Raw genomic sequence first — 24,285 nt, forward strand, 5'->3', positions numbered from 1 at the left:
CCGCCAACATCTGTCGTTTCCTGACTTGTTAATTTTAGCCATTCTGACTGGTGTGAGGTGGTATCTCATTGAGATTTTGATTTGGATTTCCCTGATGCCAAGCGATGTTGAGCACTTTTTCATGTGTCTGTTGGCCACCTGGATGTCTTCTTTGGAAAAATGTCTGTTCATGTCTTCTGCCCATTTCTTGATTGGATTCTTTGTTCTTTGGGTGTTGAGTTTGATAAGTTCTTTATAGATTTTGGATACTAGCCATTTATCTGATGTGTCACTTGCAAATATCTTCTCCCATTCTGTCGGTTGTCTTTTGGTTTTGTTGACTGTTTCCTTTGCTGTGCAAAAGCTTTTTATCTTGATGAACTCCCAATAGTTCATTTTTGCCTTTGTTTCCCTTACCTTTGCAGACGTGTCTAGCAAGAAGTTGCTGTGGCCGAGGTCGAAGAGGTTGCTGCCTGTGTTCTCCCCTAGAACTTTGATGGATTCTTGTCTCGCATCTAGGTCTTTCATCCATTTTGAGTCTATTTTTGTGTATGGTGTAAGGAAATGGTCCAGTTTCGTTCTTCTGCATGTAGCTGTCCAATTTTCCCAACAGCATTTGTTAAAGAGACTGTCTTCTTTCCATTGGATACTCTTTACTGCTTTGTCAAAGATTAGTTGACTATAGAGTTGAGGGTCCATTTCTGGGTTCTCTATTCTAGTCCATTGTTCTATGTGTCTGTTTTTGTGCCAGTACCTATTGTCTTGATGATTACAGCTTTGTAGTAGAGCTTAAAGTCTGGAATTGTGACGTCACCAGTTCTGGTATTCTTTTTAAACATTCCTTTGGCCATTCAGGGTCTTTTATGTTTTCATACAAATTTTAGGATTATTTGTTCCATTTCTTTGAAAAAAGTAGATGATATTTTGATAGGGATTGCATTGAATGTGTAGATTGCTCGAGGTAGCATAGACATTTTAACAATATTTGTTCTTCCGATCCATGAGCATGGAACATTTTTCCATTTCTTTGTGCCTTCCTCAATTTCTTTCATGAGTGTTCCATAGTTTTCTGACTATGGATCGTTTGCCTCTTTGGTTAAATTTATTCCTGGGTATCTTATGGTTTTGGGTGCAATTGTAAATGGGATTGACTCTATTTCTCTTTCTTCTGTCTCCTTGTTAGTGTATAGGAATGCCACTGATTTCTGTGCATTGATTTTATATCCTGCCACTTTGCTGAATTCCTGTAAGAGTTCTAGCAATTTTAGGGTGGAGTCTTTTGAGTTTTCCACATAGAGTATCGTGTCATCTGCAAAGAGTGAGAGTTTGACTTCTTCTTTGCTGATTCGGATGCCTTTTATTTCTTTTTGTTGTCTGATTGCTGAGGCTAGGACATCTAGTACTATGTTGAACAGCGGTGGGGATAGTGGAAATCCCTGCTGCATTCCTGACCTTTGGGGAAAAGCTCTCAGTTTTTCCCCATTGAGAATGATATTCGCTGTGGGCTTATCATATATGCTTTTATGATATTTTGAGGTATGTTCCTTCTATCCCTACACTGTGAAGAGTTTTAATCAAGAAAAGATGCTTTACTTTCTCAAATGCTTTTTCTGCATCTACGGAGAAGATCAATCATATGGTTCTTGTCCCTTCTTTTATTTATGTAGTATATTACATTGATTTGTGGGTGTTGAGCCAATCTTGCAGCCCAGGAATAAATCCCATTTGGTCGTGGTGAATAATCCTTTTAATGTACTGTTGGATCCTATTGGCTAGTATTTTGGTGAGAATTTTTGCATCCATGTTCATCAAGGATATTGGTCTGTAATTCTCCTTTTTGATGGGGTCTTTGTCTGGATCTGGGATCAAGGTAATGCTGGCCTCATAGAAAGAGTTTGGAAGTTTTCCTTCCATTTCTATTTTTTGAAACTGCTTCAGAAGAATAGGAATTATTTCTTCTTTAAATGTTTTGTAGAATTCCCCTGGGAAACCATCCAGTCCTGGACTCTTGTTTGTTAGGAGATTTTTGATTACTGCTTCAATTTCCTTGCTGGTTATGGGTCTGTTCAGGTTTTCTATTTCTTCCTGGTTCAGTTTTGGCAGTTTATACATCTCTAGGAATGCATCCATTTCTTCCAGATTGCCTAAATGCCAAAGTGGCATTTAGTTGCTCATAATATGTTCTTATAATTGTATTTCTTTGGTGTTGGTTGTGATCTCTCCTCTTTCATTCATGATTTTATTTATTTGGGTCCTTTCTGTTTTCTTTTTGATAAGTCTGGCCAGGGGTTTATCAATCTTATTAATTCTTTCAAAGAACCAGCTCCTAGTTTCGTTGATAAGTTCTACTGTTCTTTTGGTTTCTATTTCACTGATTTCTGCTCTGATCTTTATCATTTCTCTTCTCCTGCTGGGTTTAGGCTTTATTTGCTGTTCTTCCTCCAGTTCCTTTAGGTGTAAGGTTAGGTTGTGTAGTTGAGACCTTTCTTGTTTCTTGAAAAAGGCTTGTATTGCTATATAATTTCCTCTTAGGACTGCCTTTGCTGCATCCCAAAGGTTTTGAACACTTCTGTTTTCAATTTTCATTTGTTTCCATGAATTTTTTAAAATTCTTCTTTAATTTCCTGGTTGACCCATTCATTCTTTAGTAGGATGCTCTTTAGCCTCCATGTATTTGAGTTCTTTCCAATTTTCCTCTTGTGATTGAGTTCCAGTTTCAAAGCATTGTGGTCCAAAAATATGCAAGGAATTATCCTAATCTTTTAGTACCCATTGAGACAGGATATGTGGCCCCATATGTGATCTATTCTGGAGAATGTTCCATGTGCACTAGAGAAGAACATGTGTTCTGTTGCTTTAGGATGGAATGTTCTGAATATATCTGTGAAGTCCATCTGGTCCAGTGTGTCATTCAAAACCCTTATTTCCTTGTTGATATTCTGCTTAGATGATCTATCCATTGCAGTGAGGGGGGTGTTAAAGTACCCTACTATTATTGTATTATCATCAATGTGTTTCTTTGATTTTGTTATTAACTGGCTTATATATTTGGCTGCTTCCATGTTAGGGGCATAAATATTTACAATTGTTAGATCTTGTTGGACAAACCCTTTAATTATGATATAGTGTCCTTCCTCATCTCTTATTATAGTCTTTGGTTTAAAATCTAATTTGTCGGGCGCCTGGGTGGCTCAGATGGTTAAGCATCTGCCTTCGGCTCAGGTCATGATCTCAGGGTCCTGGGATCGAGTCCCGCATCGGGTTCCCTGCTCAGTGCAGAGCCTGCTTCTCCCTCTCCCTCTGCCACTCCCTCTGCTTGTGCTCTTCTGTCTATCTCTCTGTCAAATAAATAAATAAAATCTTTAAAAAAAAATAAAATAAAATAAAATAAAATAAAATCTAATTTGTCTCTGGGCGCCTGGGTGGCTCAGTTGGTTAAGCGACTGCCTTCGGCTCAGGTCATGATCCTGGAGTCCCTGGATCGAGTCCCGCATCAGGCTCCCTGCTCGGCAGGGAGTCTGCTTCTCCCTCTGACCCTCCCCCCTCTCATGTGCTCTCTCTCTCATTCTCTCTTTCTCAAATAAATAAATAAAATCTTTAAAAAAAATAAAAATAAAAAATAAAATCTAATTTGTCTGATATAAGGTTTGCTACCCCAGCTTTCTTTTGATGTCCTCTAGCATGATAAATGGTTTTCCACCCCCTCACTTTCAATCTGGAGGTATCTTTGGATCTAAAATGAGTCTCTTACAGGCAGCATATGGATGGGTCTTGCTTTTTTATCCAATCTGATACCCTGTGTCTTTTGATTGGGGCATTTAGCCCATTTACATTCAAAGTAACTATTGAAAGATATGAATTTAGTGCCATTATATTACATGTAAAGTCACTGTTTCTGTATATTGTCTCTGTTCCTTTCCGGTCTATGCTACTTTTGGGCTCTCTCTTTGCTTAAAGGATCCCTTTTAATATTTCTTGTAGGACTGGTTTGGTGGTCACAAATTCTTTTAGTTTCCATTTGTCCTGGAAGAATTCTTCCAGGATTCACTCCTTCCATTTTGAATGACATCCTAGCTGGATAAAGTATTCTTGGCTGCATATTTTTCTCATTTAGCACCCTGAATGTATCATGCCAGTCCTTTCTGGCCTGCCAGGTCTCTGTTGATCAGTCTGCTGCCAGTCTAATGTTTCTAGCCTTGTAGGTTATGTACCTCTTGCCCTGAACTACTTTCACGATTTTCTCTTTGTCTCTGAGATTTGTAACTTTCACTATTATATGTCGAGGTGTTGACCTATTTTTATTGATTTTGTGGGGGGTTCTCTGTGCCTCCTGGATTTTGATGCCTCTTTCCTTCTCCAGATTAGGGAAGTTCTCTGTTATAATTTGCTCCAATATACCTTCTGCCCCTCTCTCTTTTTCCTCTTCTTCTGGGATCCCAATTATTCTAACATTGTTTCACTTTATGATATCACTTATCTCTCAAATTTTCCCCTCATGATCCAGTAGTTATCTCTCTTTTTCTCAGCTTCCTTATTTTCCATCATTTGGTCTTCTATATCACTAATTTTCCCTTCTGCCTCATTTATCCTAGCAGTTAGAGCCTCTATTTTTTATTGCATCTCATTAGTAGCCTTTTTGATTTCGACTTGGTTAGATTTTAGTTCTTTTATTTTTCCAGAAAGGGATTCTCTAGTGTCTTCTATACTTTCTTCAAGTCCAGCTAGTATCTTTATAATCATTAATCTGGGGGTGCCTGGGTGGCTCAGTCAGTTAAGCGTCTGCCTTTGGCTCAGGTCATGATCCCAGGGTCCTGGGATCAAGTCCCACATCAGGCTCCCTGCTCAGTGGGTAGCCTGCCTCTCCCTCTGCCTGCCACGCCCCCTCCTTGTGTGCTCTCTTACTCTCTCTCTCTCTCTCTGACGAATATATAAATAAAATATTTAAAAATAATAATGATAATCATTCTGAACTCTAGTCCAACATCTTACTTATGTCCATACTGATTAGGTCCCTGGCAGTCAGTACTGCCTCTTGTTCTCTTTTTTGAGGTGAGTTTTTCCATCTTGTAATTCTGTCCAGAGAAGAATAGATGAATGAGAGAATAAAATACTAAAATGGCAACAACAACCCCAGAGAAATGTACACTAAACAAATCAGAAGAGAGTCAAAACCGAAAAAAAAAAAAAAATGTAATCAGAATAGAGCAATACACTGGATCCTGTGTGTATTTTGGTCTGTTTGTTAGAAAACTAGATCCCAAAATTGTAAAGAAAGAAAAACTTATATATGTACAAAAATAAAATTAAATACATTGAAAGGAAAAAATATATCTGTCAAAATGAAAATTAAAAGACAAAAAACAAAGAGGAAAAAAAAAGGAAGGGATTTAAACAGACAGGTGAACACAACAGAGCAATACACTATATCCTGAGTGTATTTTGGCCGGTTTGTTAGAAGAAACTATATCTCAAAATTGTAAAGAAAGAAAAACTTACGGGGAGCCTGGGTGGCTCAGTCATTAGGCGTCTGCCTTCGACTCAGGTCATGATCCCAGGGTCCTGTGATCGAACCCCACATCGGGCACCCTGCTCGTGGGAAGCCTCCTTCTCCCTCTCCCACTCCCCCTACTTGTGTTCCCTCTCTCGCTGAGTCTCTCTCTGTCAAAATAAATAAATAAAATCTTTAAAAAAAAAGAAAAACTTAACATATATACAAAAATAAAATTAAATATATTGAAAAGGTAGAATGTAACTGTAAAGATGAAAATTTAAAAAGACTTTAACCAAAAAAAAAAAAAAAAGGAAGAAGGAAAAAAGAGAGAGAATATGATCAGATAGGTGAATAGGACAAAGCCATACACTAGAGTTTGGGTGTACTTTGGTCTGTTAGAAGAAACTGCATCCCAAAATTGTAAAGAAAGAAAAACTTATATATATAGAAAAATAAAATTAAATACAATGAAGGGATAGAATGTAACTCTAAAAATGAAAATTTAAAAAGATTTAAAAAAGAATTGCTAAAATAAGAAATTGGTTGAAAAAGAAAGGGGAAAAATTTTTTTTTTTAATTTAAATTGAAAGACTAAACAATCATGGGGGAAAAGCCATGGATTCTATGTGCTGTATTCCCCTAGCGCTTTAGTTTTGCAGTTCTCATTGATTAGTAAACTTGGTCTTGGCTGGATGTTTTTGCTGATCTTCTGGAGGAGGGGCTGGTTGCTTCGATTCTCAAGTGTCTTTGCCCCAGGCAGAATTGTACTGCCCTTGCCAGGGGCCAGGCTAAGTAATCTGCTCGGGTTTGTTCTCTATGGCTTTTGTTCCCTGAAGGCTTTCCACGCAGCTTTAGAGGATGAGAATGAAAATGGTGGCCTCCCAATCTCCAGCCTGGCCCAGAGCTGAAAGCTTAGGGCCCCACTCCTCAGTGAGCCCTCAGAGAAAAGCAGTCAATCACTCCTGTCTCCCTGGTCTCCAGCCATACTCCATGCTCACCCAGCCTGTGACCAAGCATTTTATCTCAGGCACACGACCCCGTTTGGAGTCTCCAAGCCCTGCAGACTCCTGCCTCTTGCTCCCACACTGCTCCTCTCTGGGGAGGAAGGGGGGTTCTCACTGGTTCTGCTGCTTGTTGGGCCCCTGCTCGGAGAGCAGTCACCCAGCTGTGCTGCAGTTTGAAGTTTATGGCAACCCGGAGCTGAGAGCCCACTCCTGGGCTTGTTGATTTCAGCCAGCTTCCCCACTCCAATGCCTGAGAACTCTGCCGCACTCAGGCACCCCTGGTGTTTCTGTGACCCCAGGAATCCTGAGACCACACTGTCCCTGCTTAGCCGCCTACAGACTTTTCAGGCCAGGAAGTCCCTCACTGGAGCAGACTTCTAAAAGTTCCAATTTTGTACTTGGCTGCTATATCACTTTCCTGTAGCTAGCTTTCAGAGGCTTTCTCCCCCCGCAGTTTATCTTCCCATATATTGCCTTGTATTCACTTCTCTGGACCTCCTACCTCACAGAAAGTGGTCGCTTTTCTATTTGTGGAGTTGCAGCTGTTTTTTTCTTAGATCTCCATTTGAGTTTGCAGGTGTTCAGAATGATTTGATAGCTATCTAGCTGAATTCCTGGGACCAGACGAAACTAAGGTCTCCTAATCCTCTGCCATCTTGGACTTTCTTTCTCAAATAAATAAATTTTTAAAAATCATATTTGTTAATATCACCACCAATCTTATTTAAAAAATGTTTAAGTATTGAGAACCTATCAAGTCATGACGTGGATATAAGTTTTTCTAAATTTAAATTTTTGTTTGAAAACTTGAACTCTAGGGGCGCCTGGGTGGCTCAGTCGTTAAGCGTCTGCCTTCAGCTCAGGTCATGATCCCAGGGTCCTGGGATCATGCCCCGCATCGGGCTCTCTGCTCAGCAGGAAGCCTGCTTCTCCCTCTTCCATTCCCCCCTGCTTGTCTTCCCTCTCTCGCTGTCTCTCTCTCTCTCTGTCAAAATAAATAAATAAAATCTTTAAAAAAAAAAAAAAAATGAAAACTTGAACTCTACCATTAAAACATCTATTGCCAATTGTTTTCTTAAGATAGCAGTCTCACGGTGGCGCCTGAGTGGCTCAGTCATTAAGCATCTGCCTTTGGCTCGGGTCATGATCCCAGAGTCCTGGGATTGCGCCCCGCATCACGCTCCCTGCTCCACGGGAAGCCTCCTTCTCCCTCTCCCACTCCCCCTGCTTGTGTTCCCTCTCTCGCTGTGTCTCTCTCTGTCAAATAAATAAACAAAATCTTTAAAAAAAAAAAAGATAATAGTCTCACTTTGTTCATTTTCAAGAAGATGCTTCCCAAATACCAAACTCTGAATAACTAGATTTTGTCCATTTTTGCAAGTGAAAATGGTATTCATGAAAAAGCAGCTAGTTTGCTTAACTCAAACAATCATACAAGTTCTTTTCCTCAAGAAACCATTGTATTTTCATATGCAACTGACATGCTTTATACAAACTTCTCAATTCATTATACAGAATATTAAAAAGGTGTGTTCTCAAGGGTTAAGATTTAATAAAATCAATACCTTTTGCTGCATTATCAAGAACACTCTTTTTTTTTTTTAAAGATTTTATTTATTTATTTGACAGCAAGAGAGGGAACACAAGCAGGGGGAGTGGGAGAGGGAGAAGCAGGCTTCCCGCGGAGCAGGGAGCCCGATGTGGGGCTCGATCCCAGGACCCTGGGATCATGACCTGAGCCGAAGTCAGACACTTAACGACTGAGCCACCCAGGGTGCCCCTATCAAGAACATTCTTAAATGAAACTGACATTCTTTTACTACAAGTATGTACAATGAAGAACACAGTGACTGCTAGTACATTTGTTGCCATGGCCTTGATTCATGCGAAGATCCCTGCAGTTTCACCCACCCCTGCTTTTGAACCACCAGTGCAGACATCAAAAATGTAAAAGGCAAAGGGTATTGGGTGACTCCAGAGGTCCCTGGACCACACTTTGAGAACTGTGGCTCTAACCCATCTCAACCTTCTACTCGGTGCAAGAGAACTAGGTCTGAAAGAAGGAAACCTGACCTCTAGGATGCAGCTGACTTCAAACAAACAAAACATTCCATTCACCATAACACTCTAAAGATTTTTAATAGCTCGGGGCACCTGGGTAGCTCAGTCAGTTAAGCGTCTGCCTTCAGCTCAGGTCATGATCTCAGGGTCCTGGGATCGAGCCCCATATCGGGTTCCCCACTCCGTGGGGAGTCTGCTTCTCCCTCTCCATTTGCCCCTCCCCCCTGTTCATGCTCACTCTCTCCCTCTCTCTCCTCAAAATAAATAAAATCTTTAAAAAATATATTTTTAATAGCTTATGAAATAAAAAAGAAGTTATATCAGTTGAATGGATATATACTTAAAGCTCGGAATTTTTTGTTATATGTTCCTGTAGATTGAAAATATAATAAAAATTTTAGAATAAAACATGAAAATTATTGGGATTCCATACACCAAATCTTTGTTTAGGAATTTTATACAGGGACCCTTGGCTGGCTCAGTCAGTAGAGCATGCAACTCTTGATCTCAGGGTTATGAGTTCAAACCCCACATTGGTTGTAGAGATTACTTAAAAATTTTTTTTAAATCTTCAAAAAAATAGAATTTTATTTAACTTTTCAAGTCTCATTATCTTCATCTGAATCTAAATTCTGAATTTTCCTACAGAAGATGAAAAGATTGATTTGGATACGTTGATGGAAGCAGCTAGTGCTTTTACAGGTGAGTGAGAACTTGTATAAGACATCATAAAATTGAGATTTTTTTTTAAGATTTTATTTATTTGACTGAAAGAGACACAGTGAGAGAGGGAACACAAGTAGAGGGAGTGGGAGAGGGAGAAGCAGGCTTCCTCCTGAGCAGGGAGCCCGATGCTGGACTCGATCCCAGGACCCTGGGATCATGACCTGAGCCGAAGGCAGACGCTTAATGACTGAGCCACCCAGGTGCCCCATAAAATTGAGATCTTGATGCCTTATAGAGAAATACCTTTTTAAAGCAGTCGTTTACCCCCTCCAGCCATCATTAATAAGTTTGCTTTGCTCTTTTACCTATTTATTGATGATTTTGTCTTATTGACAATAATTTAGATCATTAGAGATTTAGAAGTGTGGGCACTCTCAAATATTTTGGCCAGTAATGTGTTCATTTCTCTAGTGTTCAAAGAATCAAAATATAGGTGAACACAGTGGATTTCAATGTGAAGTTTTTGCATCAGGAAATATGGTCACTATGAACGGTCAGTCCCATAATTCAGGTCATGAAGCAGTAACAGAGATATTACTTACCAGTACAACTATGTATATTCTATATACCAACATAAGTCATTGGGCAGTTATACTCCATGCTCTATCGACCCATATACAGAATAGGAGTATTAGCTTCTTATTTTGATTAAAGAAACTTTTCAGGTACTGAATTTTACAATAACTCTGTGTAAGTGAAGTCAGCTCATGTATTTCAACTTCATCCTGCAGTTAGAAATAATGCTGTGCGGGATTATGTTTTTCATAGTTTAGAATAATTATATTTTTTAATATTGTCACCTGAAATGATTCCCATCTATTCAAAGGAGAAAAGGTTGAAGCCAATGACTTAAAAAATGTGCTGAGAAATATGGGAATTGAGACCACTGAAAAAGAACAGTTGATGCTGTTGAAAACTCTGCCAATCTCTAGTGAGTGTTTAACATGCCATCATGGTGCTCAGGGAAATGTGGTACTGTGGGCTTCTGGGTGAGAATTATCTAATGCCCTAAGAAACCCCCTAAGGAAAATGCAGTCCAGACGTAAGAAACCCCATTCTTGTCACTTGTGTTTTAGTTTGGAAGTGAGAAACTTGTAAGTGAGAAATTCCTCTCTTTTCCATTCAGTCAATGGCCCCTTGCTAAATATTTCAAACGCTACACAGCTAAATTCTTCTGTAGCCCCCTGAATGTGCCCCACATCCTCAGTGCTAGCCCTGATAGCCCTCCCATCTCCCCATAATCCAGCAACTAAAAGATAAACACCTGAGAGCAGGGGACCACCAGGACCATGTGCTTAAACTGTCAGTATTTGATTCTGATTGGTCAGTGATCCAACCAGTCCGTCCCTCAAAAATTCCACCTCCTGGGCACCTGCATATGCTCGCCCCCAGAGAACCTAGAGGCCAGCCTAGGCTTCACCTGTGCCTCCTGCCCAGTCTCAGGGACCTCCATGGAGACATCCTTCCCCGCACCCTATAGAACCTGTCCCCACTTGTCCCCCGAACAAGAGCAAGCTCACACATCATGGTGGGTGCTTGTACCCCAGATGGCAGAAGCAGCAGCCCAGGGAGCAAATGCTCAATACCCACCCAAATTCCCCTCACATATACCTAAGGCTGTGGCCACTCACTATGTCTAGCATTCCCCCAGATTGCTCTCAGGGGGCCAGTTATGAGAACTGCAGCATGCTTAGGATATTGGCTCTGAGGGAACAGGGTAGAGATGCACAAAGAAGCAGATGGACTATCATGGAGACAGCCGCATCCACATGCCAGGCACTGAGGGTTCTGTCAACACTGTAGACACTCACTCCTTCCACGGGAAGGGACCCTCTGGGACAGACAGCTCCTGTGGTGATGGATTGGGCTGGTAGATGTCCCTTGTTCTCTGCCCCTGTTGAATTTCCCCTCCATTTATGAAAACAGTTTGTTAGAGAACAAAATTTATTTAAATATTGTTTTATACTACTGTTTGGGTTGATAACTATTTTAAATAAAATCCCTTTATAGACTACGTTCAGGCTAAACCTATAGGAATACTTTTATGGGCCTAGAGCACAGGCAAGAAAAAGAGAAAGACAGAGGGGACGAAGTGCAGTTAAAGAAGGGAAAACTAAGAAGAAAGAAGCACATATGTGGGTGTATTTGTAGCCTGCATGAGCTACTGCCATGTGTTCCAACTAGGAAATAGATTGACCACATTGTGGGCATTCCTTTTATTATTATTTGAGGGTGCGGCCGAATAAATTTCCAGAGGAATTATATAAAATGCCTTATAAAATTATAGAGTTCCTTATCCTTTTTCTTTTGACTTGAATTTTACCCTATCTCACAGGAGATGGAAAGGTGTATAAGAAGAGATTACTGAATAGTGTGAAGTCTCTCAAAGGTAAGAATCATGAGAACAGCGACTAAAATTTATTATGCTTTGCACTTGCTTTTTTTTTTTTTTTAAAGATTTTATTTATTTATTTGAGAGAGAGAGAAAGCACATGAGAGGGGGGAGGGTCAGAGGGAAGAGCAGACTCCCTGCAGAGCAGGGAGCCCGATGCGGGACTCGATCCCGGGACTCCAGGATCATGACCTGAGCCGAAGGCAGTCGCTTAACCAACTGAGCCACCCAGGCGCCCTGCACTTGCTTTTTTAGATTTCTGATTAGAATCATGCCATGCCATTATTCTACTAGTACAGTGACACTGAACTTATGCCTCATAACCTACCACCCTTCTTTCAGTATAACTACATTTGAGGAAGTTATTCTTAGTAATATGCAGCAAGTTTGAGATTTTGATTTCATTTACGTTGGTTATCTTTATCAATTCATCGGACTTATCTAATTCTTCTTTTTCATCCATGATTAGTTCAATTAAAAGTTATAGCACAATGTTGAGGGAGAATTTTCTCCTCTCAACTCCAACATTGACTATCTGGGTTCATTTAAATGGCCAGTGTTTCACTGCACTTATGGTGGATGCGTACTCAAGGCTAGCATCTTCTACTTCCTGGACTTACTTGAATTATTTACATCCTCTTCTTTCCTAAGGGAAAAAAGTCAGTGTCAAGAACCTGAACACCCTTGCAAAGAACATGGGGATTCAGCTTGAGAAAGAGGACTTTCAGGACTTACTGAACCACCTGCCCATTGATGGTAAGTATTTCAGATACCACTGTACCTCAGGGCAAATCTTAGATTTTCTATCTGAGGGCTTCTGAAAGTAAAGCTATTTTTTAATATCTTTGAAAAACTTACGAAATATTTCAAACATCTATCAAAACAGAAAACAAACACTGTAACAAACACTTGTGTATCCACCGGCTGGAATCAATAAATGTTACCGTTTTGCCATATTTCTTTCATATATCTTCCTTCCTTCCTTCCCTTCCTTGTACACTTTTTTTTAAATAAGATAAAGTTTCATTAATGACTGAATAAGACCAATTTAGCTGGATAAAAATGTCACAGAGGCAAAGATAGTAGAATTCATTAGAAAGGATTTGCTAAGGGGTGAGCCCCAGGCTAAAAGTTCCTGAATTAGAGGGTTCATAGATTCAAATGCAGAGCCAGTGGCTTCCCATTAAAAACTTGGTGCAAGGGGCGCCTGGGTGGCTCAGTCGGTTAAGCGTCTGCTCAGGTCATGATTTCGAGGTCCTGGGTTGGAACCCCGCTTCAGGCTCCCTGCTCAGTGGGGAGTCTGCTTCTCCCTCTGCCTCTCCCCCTGCTCATGCTCTCTCTCACTCTCTCTCTCTCTCAAATAAATAAATAAAATCTTTAAAAAAAAAAACTTGACGAAAAACAACTTGTAAGAGAGCCAGACAGCACATCTTTCCGCACAGCCTGCACATGCCAAACCAAAATAAACAAATTGTCCTTCTTCCCTAATTCGGGGTATCTATTCTCAACTAATAGGAAGTGGGCAGGTGTGGCTAAGGCAGGCAGGCCACTGTGGCCCGCACACGTCTGCGGCCCCTACCTGTCGCTGCTGAATTGCAACCCTTTGTATTACAACTTAAATTTTTCGTATCATTTTTCTAAGTCTAAGATTTGATCTCTTTGCCTGAATTGTCTTCTCTTACAGAGAATAAAATGGTTGATTTGAATGTGGTGATGGATGACGCAAAAGCTTTTACAGGTAAGAAGTTGTGGTAAACACGGAATTCATTATTAACTGAGACCTTAATGCTTTATAGAAAAAAAAAAAGATGTTGTTAAATAGTAGTTTTCTCTTCAGGCTATTACTGACATGCTAAGTTGTACCCCTACACATTTAATGGTTAAATGTTTGTTTTATAATCTTACTGTTTAATTTGGTATTTTTCCTGTATAGACCTATATTATGTGGAGTTTGGGCCAATAATGTTTTCTACTTCACCACTGTTTAAACAACCAAAATATAGGTGAACTCTGTTGAATCTCAAGGTGAAGCTTTTGTAGGACAGCCAGGAAATATGGTCACTGTGTCAAAAGACCCCATAATTCAGGAAATATATTGGTATTTGACTTATATCTGGGATTATATGTGCTTTTCTTTTGCTTGAATTAAAAGTGTAAATTCTATTTCTGACATGATCTATACACCCAGATGTACTCAGAATCTATATAGGTTAACAAGTTTCATTGTCAATTTGCACTTCTAATTAAGCCTATTCCACTTAGGTCATCTTTTTCACCATTTGAAATCCTTCATCCGTTTCTAAAATTTTTATACGTTAACAATTTCCATCTTTCCAAAGGAGAGAAAGTTAATGTCAATAATCTGAGCAATGTGATGAGGAAAATGGGGCTAGTACTCACTGACGAGGAGAAGCAGCAGCTGCTAAAAACTCTACCCATTCATGGTGAGTATTTAGCACATCTTTGAAACCCAGATTTATGGGCTTGTGTATGAAAACTGCTGAAATTATATATGTGTATGTCCAGTAAAACCCATTTAGAAAGCACAGTTTCACAAAAGAAGAAATTCTGTTCTTGTCACTTACATTTTAATATTGAAAATTGGCAACATCTTTCACTGGTCCCCATCATCAAGGCTAAATTATCCTGTCGCCCTGGAGCATCGCCTCACCTAAGTCATGACCAAGGGAAAAAGAAAAACCAGGAGAGTAAGAGTAGGAAGGAAAAGGGGAGAAATAGGGAGATAAAGAATTTTTAATTCAATGATAGGTAGGTTTATATCAGTGAAAGCTTTCTTTATCTTTGGTTTCATTCTTACTTGAGGGTAAAATAAAATAAAATCCTAAACAAATCTGAAGGGTTTTTTCCCCCCTGAAATTATGGATGTTGTATTGTCTTTTTGCTGTCTTTGTTAATCTTCCCTTCATTAACCTCTATTCTTAATTGTGCTTGTCTTACAGCTGATGGAAAAGTATATAAAAATAGATTGCTAAAAGGTGTGAAGGCCCTCAGTGGTGAGTGAGAAACACAGTGAAAGAGCAAATAAAAATAAAATCCTCATGTTTACCGTTTGCTTTGAAATGTTCCAACTTTGCTTCTTGCCAATTTTTTTTTAAGATTTTATTTATTTAGAAAGCGAGCATGTGTGTCTGCGTGAGTGGGAGGAGGGGCAGAGGGAGAGGGAAAGAGAATCTTAAGCCGACTCTGCTGAGCACAGAGCCCAATGCAGGGATCAGTCTCACGATTTGGAGATCATGACCTGAGCCGAAATCAAGAGTCAGATGCTTAACCAACTGAGCCACCCAGGTGCCCCTGCTTCTTGCCAATTTTTTGATCCATTGTTATGGACTCAACTTACCATTTTTCTTTGGGTACGTTGACATTTTGTGATATAAGGAAAGTATCATCTTACTGTAAGAAGTTCTAACACTGTTTTCTAGTAAACACCCAGAACTGTACAACTGGTTGTTGTTTCAACCACAGGTAGATGTGCCAATTCTCCCTGTTCACCTCTCATGGAAAACTGAAGGGTGTCTGGGTGGCTCAACTGGTTGAGCGTTTGCCTTCAGCTCAGGTCACGATCCCAGGGTCCTGGGTTCAAGCCCTGCATCAGGCTCCCTGCTCAGCGGGGACCCTGTTCTCCCTCTCCCTCTGCTTGCAGCTCCCTTTGCTTGTGCTCTCTCTTCTTCTTTTCTCTTTCTCTGTCAAATAAATAAATAAAATCTTAAAAAAAAAAAAAAAACTGAAGCAAAGTCCCCTGGATGGGTATTAAGGAAAATATCCTATCTCTACTCCTTATACTAATTCTGTTGTAAACAATTATATTTTTTATTTTTAATTGGAAAAATATTTTTAAAACAGCAACTACTACAAGAAAACTATCCAATTCTACCACTTGGAAAACTGATAAAAGAAGTGTAAATCAAGTCATGGGGATCTAATGTAAAGCATGGTGACTATGGTTAATGATACCGTGTTGTATATTTGAAAGTATAAGAGAGTAGATTTTAAAAGTTCTCACCACAAGAAGAAAAAACTTGTAACTTTGTGTGGTGATGGATGTTAACAAGAATTATTGTGGTGATCACATTATAATATATACAAATACTAAATCATTAAAACTGATATGATATTTATATGTCAATTATATCTCAATTTTTTTAAAAGTGAGAGTCCCCCTACCTCCCACCAATCTCATACCTCCCCATAAAGGTAAATACTGTTTACTGTTTACCTTTTTCTCAATGGTTATCTTTCTCAATTTTTTCCTACTTTCAATAAACATATCTAAATCTGGGGGATAAATATATTAATAGTTTCTTTGTGTCCTTGTGGTTTACCCTCTAGTTGGGATTTATGATGCATGACCATGATTAGCATTTTTCACCCTTAAGCACCAATATTCATGTTCTTATTCCATGCCCTTCTTTCCTAAGGACCAAGGGTCAAACTCAGAAAAGTTAAATCTGTCATGGAAAACATGGGGATTAAACTCAAGGATGAGGAACTTGAGGAACTAATGGCCCAACTGTCAACTGATGGTGAGTGTTACGGGCATCATTTTGCTCTTCAAAGAAATAGTGAACACTTCTATCAGGACTGCTGAAAGTAGCCTGCCTTTGTAGTATTTAATGAAGTAAATGTAAATAGAAAAACTTAATCCTGACTTATTAGGAAATACTATCTCCAAAAATGCTTTTTAAAAGATCTGTTAGGGATACTACTTGCAAAACTCAGCCATGCCTGGGAATGCCACACATATAAGTCGCTGAAAGAAAAGTGACATTTTTTTTACCTCATGTATAAAGGAACTTGTTCATAAGGGAACATTTAAGAGAAAAATTAACAAAGTCAGAAATCAAATGATGAATTAGGAGAAAATGGTTGTAAGGCAAAGAGCTAGTACCCCAAAGGTAGAAAAAGCCTTCACACATTGATAAAAAAAAAACATACTGAGAGTAGAAAAATAGGCAAATATACAAATAGATAATTCATGAAAGAGGAATGTAAATGCCCAGTAACATGTGAAAAGATGTCTAACCTCATCAATAATCATGAAAATATAAATAAAACAAAATAACAGTATTATTTTCACTCATTGGATGGGCAAAAATTAGCAAGACTGATAACGTCTACTTCTGGTGAGGGTATGAGGAAAGGGACTCCCTGACATATTTCAGGTGAGAGTTACCATTGCTATATATCTTCTTGGAAAAGTCATTTGGCATTATCAATGGGGGAAAAAATTCCCTTTTCCCTGGTGAATCCAGGCTACATGCCTCATCTATTGTATTAGCATTTCTTTGTACTGAGGCCTGGTCTTTGTTCTGCCACTAAATTGCTGGCAAATAATTTAACCCTACCAAATGTTAGTTAGTGTCTTCGTATGTTAAATGGGAAGCTGAACTAAATGATTCTCTATGGTCACTTCTTGCTCTGAAATCAATATAGATAATACATGTTAAGTACTTCAGGCAGTGTCTAGAATACTCAGTAAATGTTTGTCATGATGATGGTGGTAGTGGTGAAGATAATGGAGAAGATGGAGAAGATGTTGAAGAAGAACAAAAGGAAGAAGAAATGGAAATTCTGTGACCTATAAATTAGTTTTGGCAGTTATAAAAAATATAAGTCCTAATAGAATAAATATTTGTTTACTAATTATGACCTTTATATAAATAAATAGGTAAGATGCAACTAGAGCGTTTTACAAGAAATCACTGGGCTCACTGGCTCCCTCCTCCAATACTGCTGTTCTTATTCTTGGCAACTTCAATATCTTCCATATAGATTAGGGCTTTTGACTTTACTGTGCAATAGACCCCTTTGACGGTATGATGAATGGATCACTTCTGAGTATAATATTTTTAAATGCATAAAACAAAATACATAAGATTACAAAGGAACTAATTATATTAAAATACAATGTATCAAAACATTAAAGATATCAATTATTAACACTTATTAACACATTTAACAAGTTCTAGTAGTAGATCTAATAATTATTAGAATTTTAAAGTAGTGATGAGCCTAAACAACTTTTCAACACATTCGCAACAACTACCATATAATATGAAAGTGTCAGTGATTTGTATTACTAACAAAGTCATAGGTTTTGCTACTACTACACTAATAATAATTGAAGAAAATGCTAAATTTAAGTTAGTTATTAGTGAAAATAAAGATATACAGTTGCCCCTTGGACAATGTGGGAGTTAGGGGCACCAGCCCACTGTGCAGTTGGAAATCTGCATGTAATTATTTTTTTTAAGATTTTATTTATTTATTTGAGAGAGAGAGAGATCACGAGCAGGGGGGAGGGGTAGAGGGAGAAGCAGACTCCCTGCTGAGCAGGGAGCCCGATGTGGGGCTCAATCCCAGGACCCTGGGACCATGACCTGAGCTGAAGGCAGATATTTGACCAACTGAGCCACCCAGGCACCCTGCATATAACTTTTGACTCCCCAAAAACTTAATTACTAATAGCCTACTGTTGACTGAATGCCTTAACAGTAGCATAAGTCAATCAACACATATATGTTATATGTATTATATACTATATTCTTTTTTTTTAATTTAATTTAATTTTATTATGTTAGTCACCATACAGTACGAGGGGGAGACGAACTGTGAGAGACTATAGACTCCAAGAAACAAACTGAGGGTTTTGGGGGGGGTTGGGTTAGCCCAGTGACGGGTATTAAGGAGGGCACATATTGCATGGACCACTGGCTGTTATGCGAAAACAATGAATCATGGAACACTACTATATTCTTACAATAAAGTAAGCTAGAGAAAATAAGATGTTATTAAGAAAATCATAAGGAAGAGGGGCGCCTGGGTGGCTCAGTCATTAAGCGTCTGCCTTCAGCTCAGATCATGATCCCAGGGTCCTGGGATCGAGCCCCGCTTCGGGCTCCCTGTTCCGTGGGAAGCCTGCTTCTCCCTCTCCCACTCCCCCTGCTTGTGTTCCCTCTCTCGCTGTGTCTCTCTCTGTCAAATAAATAAATAAAATCTTAAAAAAAAAAAAATCATAAGGAAGAAAAAATACATTTACAGAACTGTACTGTATTTATCAAAAAAGTCCACGTAAAAGTGGCCCTGTATAGTTCAAACCCATGTCATTCAAGGGTCAACTGTATTTTTTCCCCATTCAAACTCAAGGATTCCCTGAATTCTATCATTAGAGGGTCCATAGACCCCAGGTTAAGAAATCCTGATTAAATCCTAATTAACGCCTGATATAAGTCATTCATCCAACACCCTGGCTTCCTGTTCCTTGACCTCTCTAATTTCAATCATCTTTTACTCCCATCCCCTTAATTGCTCCTCACATGGTGAGGACCTAGACCTTATCCTCACTTAATACTTCATCACCCCCAAAATCTCTATTTCATCTACCCACTCTCTGACCTTTATCCTTCCAGTTTATTTACTATGCAAACATCTCTGCCGTAGCACAATGTAAGAATGCCTGAAAAACCTCCCTTTCTGTAAAATTAAAATTGCCCACTAAAGTGAGCTTATGGGGAAAATTGGAGAAGCCCGTTCAAAATGTATACCACTTTGTAACCAGAACACTAACAAAAACAGCAATTGATACCGTGTGAGGAAGCTTAGACAGCCCAGGTAAATAGCTCAGAGTAGCTGGAGACTATTAAAAAAATATACACACACACCCACAAGGAAAGAGTCGAAAAGCTAGCTTGCAGCTCTGAAATAATGTAGATGGAAGTAGAACCCTGAGCCAGTGAACCTGGGTCCCCTTCCTATATTACAGGCACTTATTTTTAAAAATTTTATTAAAATAGAACTGAAAAGGCCCCTGCCATAGCCAACCCAGAATTTTTCTTTTCCTTCTGACATTCTTAATTCTAATTCTTTCACTTAAGAAAAAATGTGTGTGAATGAACACTGTCCACATTGCTCTGACATTATTCCATTCAGCGACTGAATGTGATGAATTGGTGCTACTGAGCAGGTGCTGTAGCAGAACAGAGTGCAGAATTCCAGCTCTAGCTCCTCACCAGCCACATGGCAATTTCAGCTCCCATGGTGGGCTGGCCCTTGCACTTGTGCCCTGCATCTCTTTCCCACCTGCTTTCTCAAAGACTGAACTCCTGCAGTTTCCCACCTTTCTCTCCTGTGCCAACACTTTCTCCCTCTCTACTGTATCTCTCTAGAGATGCCACTGACTTGCAGATAATGCTTTCGTCTTCCCCTCATCCCCTGCTGCTACCACTCCACCTCTTAGTCCCTCTTCCCAGCAGAACCTCTCAAAACATTGTCATTACTTAGCCACACTTGTGGTGAACACAGCATAATGTATAAACTTGTCAAATCACTATGTTGTACACCTGAAACTAATGTAACATTGTGTGTCAAGTATACTTCAGAAAAAGAAACCCTAAACTTGTGGTTACTTTTTGTCTCTACTTCTTCACTCCCATTCACTCTTTTTTTTTTTATGTTATGTTAATCACCATACATCACATCATTAGTTTTTGATGTAGTGCTCCACGATCCATTGCTTGCACTCAACACCCGGTGCTCCATGCAGAACGTGCCCTCCACAATACCCATCACCAGGCTAACACATCCCCCCACCCCCCTCCTCTCTAGAACCCTCAGTTTGTTTTTCAGGGTCCATAGTCTCTCATGGTTCGACTCCCCCTCCGATTTCCCCCCCTTCATTCTTCCCCTCCTGCTATCTTCTTTTTTTTTTTTTTAAACATATAATGTATTATTTGTTTCAGAGGTACAGATCTGTGATTCATCAGTCTTACACAATTCACAGTGCTCACCATAGCACATACCCTCCCCAATGTCTATCATCCAGGCACCCCATCCCTCCCAACCCCCACCACTCTAGCAACCCTCAGTTTGGTTCCTGAGATTAAGAATTCCTCATATCAGTGAGGTATTATGATACATGTCTTTCTCTGATTGACTTATTTCGCTCAGCATAATACCCTCCAGTTCCATCCACGCCGTTGCAAATGGCAAGATCTCATTCCTTTTGATGGCTGCATAATATTCCATTCTATATATATACCACATCTTCTTTATCCATTCATCCGTCAATGGACATCTTGGCTCTTTCCACCGTTTGGCTATTGTGGACATTGCTGCTATAAACATCGGGGTGCACGTACCCCTTCAGATCCCTACGTTTGTCTCTTTGGGGTAAATACCCAGTAGTGCAATTGCTGGATCGTATGGTAGTTCTATTTTCAACTTTTGGGAGGAACCTCCATACTGTTTTCCAGAGTGGCTGCACCAGCTTGCATTCCCACCAACAGTGTAGGAGGGTTCCCCTTTCTCCGCATCCCCACTAACATCTGTCATTTCCTGACTTGTTAATTTTAGCCATTCTGACTGGTGTGAGGTGGTATCTCATTGAGGTTTTGATTTGGATTTCCCTGATGCTGAGCGATGTTGAGCACTTTTTCATGTGTCTGTTGGCCATTTGGATGTCTTCTTTGGAAAAATGTCTGTTCATGTCTTCTATCCATTTCTTGATTGGATGATTTGTTCTTTGGGTGTTGAGTTTGATAAGTTCTTTATACATTTTGGATACTAGCCCTATATCTGATATGTCATTTGCAAATATCTTCTCCCATTCTGTCGGTTGTCTTTTGGTTTTGTGGACTGTTTCTTTTGCTGTGCAAAAGCTCTTTATCTTGATGAAGTCCCAATAGTTCATTTTTGCCCTTGCTTCCCTTGCCTTTGGCGATGTTTCTAGGAAGAAGTTGCTGCGGCTGAGGTCGAAGAGGTTGCTGCCTGTGTTCTCCTTTAGGATTTTGATGGACTCCTGTCTCACATTTAGGTCTTTCAACCATCTGGAGTCTATTTTTGTGTGTGGTGTAAGGAAATGGTCCAGTTTTGTTCTTCTGCATGTGGCTGTCCAGTTTTCCCAACAGCATTTGTTGAAGAGACTGTCTTTTTTCTATTGGACAGTCTTTCCTGCTTTGTCAAAGATTAGTTGACCATAAAGTTGAGGGTCCATTTCTGGGCTCTCTATTCTGTTCCATTGATCTATGTGTCTGTTTTTCTGCCAGTACCATACTGTCTTGATGATGACAGCTTTGTAATAGAGCTTGAAGTCCGGAATTGTGATGCCGCCAGCTTTGCTTTTCTTTTCAACATTCCTCTGGCTATTTGGGGTCTTTTCTGGTTCCATACAAATCTTAGGATTATTTGTTCCATTTCTTTGAAAAAAGTGGATGGTATTTTGATGGGGATTGCATTGAATGTGTAGATTGCTCTAGGTAGCATTGACATCTTCACAATATTTATTCTTCCAGTCCATGAGCATGGAACGTTTTTCCATTTCTTTGTGTCTTCCTCAATTTCTTTCATGAATATTTTATAGTTTTCTGAGTACAGATTCTTTGCCTCTTTGGTTAGATTTATTCCTAGGTATCTTATGGTTTTGGGTGCAATTGTAAATGGGATCGACTCCTTAATTTCTCTTTCTTCTGTCTTGTTGTTGGTCTATAGGAATGCCACTGATTTCTGTGCACTGATTTTATATCCTGCCACTTTACTGAATTCCTGTATGAGTTCTAGCAGTTTTGGGGTGGAGTCTTTTGGGTTTTCCACATAAAGTATCATATCATCTGCAAAGAGTGACAGTTTGACTTCTTCTTTGCTGATTTGGATGCCTTTTATTTCTTTTTGTTGTCTGATTGCTGTGGCTAGGACTTCTAATACTATGTTGAATAGCAGTGGTGATAGTGGACATCCCTGCCAGGTTCCTGACCTTAGGGGGAAAGCTCTCAGTTTTTCCCCATTGAGAAGGATATTTGCTGTGGGTTTTTCATAGATGGCTTTTATGATATTGAGGTATGTACCCTCTATCCCTATACTCTGAAGAGTTTTGATCAAGAGAGGATGCTGTACTTTGTCAAATGCTTTTTCTGCATCAATTGAGAGGATCATATAGTTCTTGTTCTTTCTTTTATTCATGTATTGTATCACATTGATTGATTTGCGGATGCTGAACCAACCTTGCAGCCCAGGGATAAATCCCACTTGGTCGTCGTGAATAATCCTTTTAATGTACTGTTGGATCCTATTGGCTAGTATTTTGGTGAGAATTTTTGCATCCATGTTCATCAAGGATATTGGTCTGTAATTCTCCTTTTTGATGGGGTCTTTGTCTGGTTTGGGGATCAAGGTAGTGGTGGCCTCATAAAACGGGTTTGGAAGTTTTCCTTCCATTTCTATTTTTTGGAACAGTTTCAGAAGAATAGGTATTAATTCTTCTTTAAATGTTTGGTAGAATTCCCCTGGGAAGCCATCTGGCCCTGGGCTTTTGTTTATTGGGAGATTTTTGATGACTGCTTCAATTTCCTTAGTGGTTATAGGTCTGTTCAGGTTTTCTATTTCTTCCTGGTTCAGTTTTGGTAGTTGATACATCTCTAGGAATGCATCCATTTCTTCCAGATTATCTAATTTGCTGGCATATAGTTGCTCATAATATGTTCTTATAATTGTTTGTATTTCTTTGGTGTTGGTTGTGATCTCTCCTCTTTCATTCATGATTTTGTTGATTTGGGTCCTTTCTCTTTTCTTTTTGATAAGTCTGGCCAGGGGGTTATCAATCTTGTTAATTCTTTCAAAGAACCAGCTCCTAGTTTTGTTGATCTGTTCTACTGTTTTTTGGTTTCTGTTTCATTGATTTCTGCTCTGATCTTTATTATTTCTCTTCTCCTGCTGGGTTTAGGCTTTATTTGCTGTTTTTTTTCTCCAGCTCCTTTAGGTGTAGGGTTAGGTTGTGTATTTGAGACCTTTCTTGTTTCTTGAGAAAGGCTTGTATTGCTATATACTTTCCTCTTAGGATCGCCTTTGCTGCATCCCAAAGATTTTGAACAGTTGTGTTTTCATTTTCATTGGTTTCCATGAATTTTTTAAATTCTTCTTTAATTTCCTGGTTGACCCATTCATTCTTTAGTAGGATGCTCTTTAGCCTCCATGTATTTGAGTTCTTTCTGACTTTCCTCTTGTGATGGAGTTCTAGTTTCAAAGCATTGTGGTCTGAACATATGCAGGGAATGATCCCAATCTTTTGGTACTGGTTGAGACCTGATTTGTGACCTAGGATGTGATCTATTCTGGAGAATGTTCCATGGGCACTAGAGAAGAATGTGTATTCCATTGCTTTGGGATGGAATGTTTTGAATATATCTGTGAAGTCCATTTGGTCCAGTGTGTCATTTAAAGTCTTTACTTCCTTCTGATCTTTTGCTTAGATGATCTGTCCATTTCAGTGAGGGGGGTGTTAAAGTCCCCCACTATTATTGTATTGTTGTCGATGTGTTTCTTTGCTTTTGTTATTAATTGGCTTATATAATTGGCTGCTCCCATGTTAGAGGCATAGATATTTACAATTGTTAGATCTTCTTGTTGGTTAGACCCTTTAAGTAGGATATAGTGTCCTTCCTCATCTCTTATTACAGTCTTTGGTTTAAAATCTAATTTGTCTGATATAAGGATTGCCACCCCAGCTTTCTTTTGGTGTCCATTAGCATGGTAAATGGTTTTCCACCCCTTCACTTTCAATCTGGGGGTGTCTTTGGGTCTAAAATGAGTCTCTTGCAGACAGCATATCGATGGGTCTTGTTTTT

At 39.3% G+C, this 24,285-nt stretch overlaps 1 protein-coding gene across 1 annotated transcript in view; it reads left to right on the forward strand.

The window, feature by feature from the left end:
- Positions 1-24,285, forward strand: part of EFCAB3 (EF-hand calcium binding domain 3) — a 222,160-nt gene that overhangs the window by 157,832 nt on the left and 40,043 nt on the right. Inside the window, exons 83-90 of the mRNA XM_032429885.1 lie at positions 9,184-9,237; positions 10,088-10,192; positions 11,597-11,650; positions 12,305-12,409; positions 13,338-13,391; positions 13,993-14,097; positions 14,614-14,667; positions 16,090-16,194. Coding sequence (XP_032285776.1) covers positions 9,184-9,237; positions 10,088-10,192; positions 11,597-11,650; positions 12,305-12,409; positions 13,338-13,391; positions 13,993-14,097; positions 14,614-14,667; positions 16,090-16,194 — 636 coding nt within the window. The remainder of the gene's footprint in view (positions 1-9,183; positions 9,238-10,087; positions 10,193-11,596; positions 11,651-12,304; positions 12,410-13,337; positions 13,392-13,992; positions 14,098-14,613; positions 14,668-16,089; positions 16,195-24,285) is intronic.

The sequence above is a fragment of the Phoca vitulina genome, unplaced genomic scaffold (assembly GCF_004348235.1).
Source record: "Phoca vitulina isolate PV1807 unplaced genomic scaffold, GSC_HSeal_1.0 scaffold41, whole genome shotgun sequence".
Lineage (NCBI taxonomy): Eukaryota > Metazoa > Chordata > Mammalia > Carnivora > Phocidae > Phoca > Phoca vitulina.